Source organism: Balaenoptera musculus, chromosome 16 (genome assembly GCF_009873245.2).
Source record: "Balaenoptera musculus isolate JJ_BM4_2016_0621 chromosome 16, mBalMus1.pri.v3, whole genome shotgun sequence".
Classification (NCBI taxonomy): Eukaryota; Metazoa; Chordata; class Mammalia; order Artiodactyla; family Balaenopteridae; genus Balaenoptera; species Balaenoptera musculus.
The window spans coordinates 33,856,106-33,863,091 of record NC_045800.1 but is presented as its reverse complement, the minus strand read 5'-3'; the positions used below and the strand labels follow the sequence as shown (position 1 = coordinate 33,863,091).

General features: G+C 52.1%; 1 protein-coding gene across 1 annotated transcript; it reads right to left on the bottom strand.

The window, feature by feature from the left end:
• Positions 1-423: 423 nt before the first annotated feature.
• Positions 424-6,390, bottom strand: RBP4 (retinol binding protein 4). Its single transcript, XM_036829616.1, has 6 exons — positions 6,246-6,390; positions 5,910-6,038; positions 5,681-5,814; positions 5,424-5,530; positions 2,232-2,444; positions 424-764 (listed from the first exon to the last, which is right to left on the bottom strand). Exons 2-6 carry the CDS (start codon positions 6,018-6,020, stop codon positions 739-741), a joined length of 591 nt encoding a protein of 196 aa, XP_036685511.1. The 5' UTR covers positions 6,021-6,038; positions 6,246-6,390; the 3' UTR covers positions 424-738.
• Positions 6,391-6,986: the final 596 nt, after the last annotated feature.

Genomic DNA, 6,986 nt, shown 5'->3' with positions numbered 1-6,986 from the left:
AAATAAGAAGTGAATTAGGTGCCAGAGACAATGAAGGGCTGGGGGGCGTTTCTTAGAGCTCACCCCAACCCATGCCTCTCAGCGTCTCAGACCAGCTGGGGGTAAGCCCGCCACCCCGCCCGCCTCAAGGGCCTGGGGCTGCCTGAGGCTGGGGTCACTGGCCTGGCCTAACCTACACTCACCTCTTTTGGCCTCAGTAGTTAAGGCCTTCCTGGGTTAATGGGGAAATGCCTTTTTCAGGAGGTTAAGAGAAGCCACATTCATTAATAATGGAGGTTAGGCACTAGAACAGGCCGAAGGTCATAAAGAGCCACGAGAGAAGAACCCCTCGCGGTACATAAAAAGTGCATCCCACCCAGCCACCTGCAGAACTTCGTGCTTCAACACAGACGCGAACACAAATAAAAACCCAAATCATAGGAAATAGGTAACTATACATATTTTAATAAATCAGCGTCTGGAGTCCTAATCCTCAAATGATTCCTTAGAAAACTCCAGGGAACACAGACATTTGAGTGCAAAGAGATTCACTTATCCCCACATATATTTTTACGTGTACTGAATGTTTTATGTTTACGCAGGGGAGGGGAGGGGAGGGGAGGGGAGGGGAGGGGAGGGGAGGGGAGGGGAGGGGAGGGGAAGAGAGCGGTGCAAACTAAACTCTAAGAGTTGAAGGCTGAGTGAGTTAATGGGAAGTTTCCTAATGAAACGACACCCTCCATGTTGCTACAAAATATTTCATTCTGATTCGCCATCACAGTAACCTGAAATGTAGAAAACAAAGATATTAATGACAGAAATATGGAGCTGGTGTTAAATGTAGAGAGTGAATATTCGATGACCTTAGGGCTCGGCTTTGTTCAAATGCTTCTTGTAAGGTTATAGCTAGATGTGGCTCTAATTCATAAACATCTTCAAGGCTTTCTGAAACCCTCTGAATTTCTCTGGGGGTGATGGGGTGGGCCCCAGAGCATAGGATCTCCCGTATCAAAGTGCTGTTTTTTTATTTGTCTTAAATTTGCCTCACTGCATTTCACAGGGATGTGGGTATGTCCTCCTGTTTCAGGAAGTGAGGGCCAAGTCAGCCTGACCTCAGCTATTCTGTTAGCAGTTTTATAGAGTGTTCACCGTGTCCTGTGTCATATGTCACCAGGTGGTGCCACAAGGGGCTTCAGAGTCACAAAACCACTTTGGTTTGCATCCAACTCAGCTATCTATTGAAGATCTTGGGCAACCTTCGTAATCTTTCTTAGCCTCTGTTTTCTCATCTTGTAGAATGTGGGTAATGAGAATACCTACTTCATGAGGTGTCTCCAGGATTAAGTGAGATAAGGCAGGCAAAGGGCTTGGTGTGGAGCCTGGCTGGGGTGAAATCCTGCCCTACACTTAAGCTGCCCCTGGGTGAAACATCAAAATCTTATTTATTTACTTGTTTGGTCTGCATTCATATCTGTTTGGTGTAGTGTGGGTTAGCTAGTTAGATGACCAACAGAGAAGTTCAGTTTTGTTCTCTTTTTTCCCCTACAATTTAGCATTACCCTATTTGGATTTTGAAACCCAGTTTCCCATGAGAGTGAGTGTCTATTCAAAATAAAATGTGCACTTTCCTCCAGAATATTACTGGTTTTTAAATCAAGATCAGACAAGAGTAGTATCCGTAAAAAGATTCAATGGGTGTTCCAGGGGATCTCAAAAAAACATAAGTGAGGAAAACCAGCTGGTCAACTTATTGGATATTTAGTTCCATATTAGAAAAAGAGCATTTGTTGAAATCACTCTCTTTTGAACTTGCTATGGTGATGTCTCTCTTTAAGTTGTTTTTACACCAATGGCCACATTCAATGCCCAGCTCTTCACTGGGGCCACTCAATTCCCCAGACAATATTAATCTAGTCAAAATGGTTTTTGGGGTAGTGCAGCCAGGAGCAAAATCATGTGACCACAGACTGGGCCTAAGGTAGCAGATAAAAAGGAAGAGGCTGTCCCCTGCAGTTTTACTTAATTAAAAGTGCCAAGGTTTTGGAAAAAAGGCTTTTGCCCACTCCTTCTGCATCAGCCCCATGATAAGGCTAGTGAAAGATCTGGTCAAGAGGGACGAAGACTTGGGCTCAGAGGGGGCTCCCAAGACTCCCTGGTTTCTCTTGCATGCAGATGAAATGCATCTCAGGGCACGCAGACCCAGGGACCCTTAAGGGCGAGCAGCCAGTGCCCTGTTCCCACACACCACTCACCATTGTGAACGATCAGCCGGTACTGCCTGGCCAGGCACAGCTCCTCCTGCCTCTGCCTCACGATTTTCTGCACCTCCGGGGAAAAGCCGTTCAGGTCACGGGCGAACACGAAGGAGTAGCTGTCGGCGCAGGTGCCATCGAAGTTCAGGAGGCGGCAGGAGTACTGCACAGCATAGGTGTCGTAGTCCGTGTCAATGATCCAGTGGTCATCGTCTGCAAGGCAGAAAGCCACGGGGCCACTGCATCTCCCTCCGCCACTCAGATGTCAGGGAAACTTACTGCCTGGCCCCAGAAACCAGCCACTTCCCAAAACTGGATTCAGGAGTTAGGAAGCAGGAGACTACAGAGAATTCTGACAGCTCTTAGAAAATTGGGACCATGAGAAAGGATCTTGTCCTTTACAGGAAAAAATCCTGGAGTCAGTGGTGGGGGGAACCTCATTCACTTTCATAATTCTTTCTCTCCCTGATAATAAATGTGATCGTATCTTTCCAAAGAACAACCGAGAATGTGGACCCATCAAAACCACAGACTAGACCTTTCTACTGATGTCTCCTCCATCTACCCTCTGACAATATCTTGTGCCTTTGCGGCTGATATTGACGGCCACCAACGTATGTTACCCCCCGACAGCAGGATGAATCTTTGGCACTGATCCGTATCAGCTAGTTCCCGGTCCTCTCACTATCCACACTGCTCTCCTGCCTCTCAGTCCACTGCATGATCTGGTTCACAGCTTTTCTGGCTCCATCCTAATTCTGGCTTAGTAACCTGACTCACTTCTCCAAGCTGGCAAAAGAGGGTAGGTTCTGCCTTGAGGGCAGAAGATGCCTACCCTCTGACATCAGAGATTCTTTCTTAGAGCTCATACTCTTCAGAGCTCGCCTGACAGAGGCAGAGCTGAGCCCTTGAAGAATTTACACTATATTTCTTCCTAAGACTGGGATGTAAGCCATGAAGCATAAGTGTAAACAAAGGTGGTCCTAACGTCAATAAAGACAGGATGGGGAAACCACGTTAGTAAGAATGTATGTGAGAGGTTTGCCATGGAGAAACAACAATGTGGATATCCAAACACCTCACATTTGGTAAAACGTGTCACATCTCTGCTTAACATTCTTGTTGATGTATAACCATGACCAAGACTTTCTGAGCACTTAGTTATGTGTCATTCAGTGTGTGGACACTTTCTGTGCTTTCTCAATTATTTTTCACAACGACCTGAAAGTGCACACTATCATCCCCATTTTCCAGATAAGGAAACTGAGGCACAGAGAAATTAAGTAATTCACCCAGGATCACAAAGAGCAGGACAGAACTGAGTTTCAATCTGACTCTGGAGCCCCCATACCTAACCTCTGCACCACACTGTCTCCAGGCGATAAATAAACTGGGGGCAACAGGGGATAGGAAACAAGAAACGCAAAGCCTCTGTGTCTCCATTTCACACCCAGGTCATGAGGCAAGTGATGATCTCTGCTCTATGTCATGTTCTGTGCTGCAGGAATGCAGGGGAACTTGGATCCCCCAGCATTAAGGGTGTAAGGGAGATCGCTAATCCTTGCCTAAGTCACCTCTGGGTGTGCCTCTTGGCTCTGAGAACCCTGGGAGTCCCTGCCTAGAAGGGGCTCAGCCCAAACCCATGCCCTGTAGGAGAGCTGCACAGCGGTGGGTGGTGAGCCCCCTCTTCAGCTCACTGCAGGCCCACCAGGAGGAAGACTGAGCCACCCCTGAACCTCCCAGGCTTTCCCATGGGGAATGTGTCAGACACCGGGATGTGGGGGTCAGGGGCAGACATACGACTGCTCAGCGGTGGCCATGCTCATCTGTTTGATAAGATGCAGATTCTAAAAATTAGTAACCTTGGGGCCCGTGGTACTGATTTTTGTAATCCATTATCAGAAAAGTTTATCTTTTACTCTAAATGGATCACTTTAGGAAGTTTTGCTGCGTTATTTGAAAAAATTTTTATTACCTCTAAGGATAAAAGCTTTTTTCCCCTCATTGAATAGCAACTCCATATGTACAGTGTAAATCAATACTGAAGATGCAATTCGATAAAAAAAAAAGTAAAAGTTCATCTAACACAGCTGTAGAGGAAGTCAAGGAGTGCGTGCCCCGTGTAGATGGGCTACATGAAAGGACATTTCTGCCCTGGCTCACCAAGCTAAGAGTCCCCCTGAACAGCCCTCTGGGGCCTGTCTCCCAGGAGAGTTCCAACAGTATTCTGTAAAATTGTAGAAGCTGGTTTGTATTAGGAGTCCCTGCTGTTCAGGGCCACCTAATCCTGACCTGGGAGCTGGAACCCCTGGCTTCTGACACTGGCTCTCACAAACTTGTTGCATGACCTTGGACAAAGCACTACCTTCTCTTGACCTCAGTTTATTCATCTGCATGTTGAACCCCCTTCACAGTGTTAACTCTCTGTCTCTATGGTTCCATGATATGTCCCCCGTGGCCTGCATTACTCTCTAGGTACCAAGCAGACTGCAGATTTGAAACTTAGGAGAAATGAGGAAAAAGTAGAAAGAGCTTGTACATGTATGCTCTCGAACATCTACATCAGGCTGAAGTTTAGGATGCTCTTCTGAGAGTCCTTAACACCCTGCCCCCCATATGAGTTTCAGGGCTTGGGAGAAAGGGAAGAGGTCACTGTCACCCAGAGCACTGTGCCTGGCTCAGAATCTCAGCATCGGCAGGTAGGGCACCTTGGAGTGAGTCAACCCTGTGCATAAATGCTCCCTACGTCCTTGGATGAGAGTCTCTGAGCCTCTGCTGGGCCCCTAGTAGTCAAGCAGTTTCAGGGATTCAGCCTAAAGAAATGGAGGAAATGCAAAACCAGGTTGGGTGGTGATGCGAGTTGGGTCTTGAGGAGGTGGGTGGTCTAAGCATGGAGAAGGCCACACCCCCTGGCACACTGGCCTGGCCGTATGGGTAAATGGCAGGAGGAGGTCACGTGACAGGCCCAAGAGCCTTTTGAGCTTGGGCCAGGTTTTTGAGCTGGGGGATGGGGTGGGCGCAGTGAAGGGGCCTGGCTACTTGCAATTTCACCCCTCTAGCTTTAAGCCCTGCTGAGAGTTCTGGTTGCTTACAGACCGTTCTTCCCAAGGGTGCCACTGGAGGAGAAACCCAGCCTTTTGGCTAGGTATGTCTCCCATCCCCCAAGACAGTCCCACTAAGCCGACTACTTACTTCCTTTCTGGAGAAAGGACGCTACGCCCCAGTACTTCATCTTGAACTTGGCAGGGTCCTCGGTGTCTGTGAAGGTGCCCAGCATGTCTGCGCACAGGTCCCAATTACTGCAGAAGCCAAGGGGATCATGAGCCAGGCTGGGCGAAGGGCTCCCTGCATCCCACCCCGGGTGCTCCCGTCCCTCCCCAAACAGGGTTTGGCGCTCAGCCCGGGGGACCCTGCAGCGCAAAGAGCGCAGCCCCCCAGAGGTCACTGACTTAAAGAGACGGACTCGGCCCTTGGCCGTGGCTGTCATGTGGCCATTCTCGTTCATGAACTGGGCGACGATGTTGTCCTGCAGAAAGAGGCCCTTGGGGTCCTTCTTGGCCATGGCGTACCAGGTGCCGGAGAACTGGGGAAGAGAGTAGAGCAGCGTTTGGTGTCCGGGAGCGCACGGCCGGCCGCCGGTAAAGGGGAACGCGGGGCATCCGGGACGCAGATACCCACGCGAGCCTTGTCGAAGTTCTCCTTGACTCGGAAGCTGCTCACCCGGCAGTCGCGCTCCGCCCGGGCGCTGCCCAGCGCCGCCAGTAGCACCAGCGCCCACACCCACTCCATCTTGCTCGGGAGTCCGCCCTGCGGGAACCGCGCGCCGTGAGCGCCTGGCGGCCGGACCAGCCGACCCGCCACTGCCGGTCCCTAGACCCCATCCCGCCTGCGCCGAGCCCTCATCCCGCCGGCCCCCGGTCCCCCATCCCTCCTGCCCCCGTACCCCCATCCCGTTCATCCCGGCCCCCCATCCTTCCCGCGCCGGCCCCCCGGTCCCGCCGGGCCGCCGCTCACGGTCGGGAGCTGCGCTCAAGCCTGGTCGCGGGTCCGGGCGCGCGTGGAGCTAGGGAGGCGAGCGGGGGCCGCCCGGCCGCATTATATAAAGCTCCGGGGGGAGGGGGGTCGCGCTTTCGTAACGGCGCGGGATGAAAGACTGAGGGGGAGGCGCCGGGGCCGGCGGGCCAGGACTTGCATAACGCGCCCTGACTCACCGCCGCCCGGGCGCGGGGAGGGTGCCTTTGGGCGAGAGCCTCACCTCCAGCGCCGCCCGGGGCTTGTGGAGCTGCCGCGCGGGGTGGCCTCGGCGGAGCCCAACTCTCCGGCGGCGGCGAGCCGCGGGAACCAGCCCTGGCCTAGTTTACCCGACACGGGTGCCAGCGGCCGCCAGCTGCGGCCTGGGGTGGCCTCGGGGCCCAGTTGCTCTGGCCGGAGGCTCAGGTCGGCCTGGCGGGAAGACCGTGGCCTCCCAGAGCGAGGGGCATCTGCGGTGCTGCCCGGTGCGTTAGTGCCCGGGCCTGGCCGTGCCCACCTGGCCCCTCGGCCCTCTGAGGGCTACTTGTGCAGCGGTCTGGGACTGTTCCCGCCAAGTAGTTTTTCATTTTATAAAGGACGTCTTTTACCCTCTTTCAGGGGAGTTGTGGTGCTCTCTGGATCAATATTTGTTCTTTAGTTTCAACATCTTTAGAAGCATTAAAACCCTCCCTGTTAAATATTCTCCAGAAACGCAACCCTGGTCAGGACAGGAAATTTTTTAGC

Bases quoted from the DNA above. Each gene is read 5' to 3' on its own strand.
- RBP4 (XM_036829616.1), bottom strand. From the start codon at position 6,020: ATGGAGTGGGTGTGGGCGCTGGTGCTACTGGCGGCGCTGGGCAGCGCC. The intron at 5,815-5,909 runs GTGGGTATCTGC...TCTCTTCCCCAG, and splicing joins AGAACTTCGACAAGGCTCGC to TTCTCCGGCACCTGGTACGC. The intron at 2,445-5,423 runs GTAAGTAGTCGG...TCTGCCTTGCAG, and splicing joins GTCCTTTCTCCAGAAAGGAA to ACGATGACCACTGGATCATT.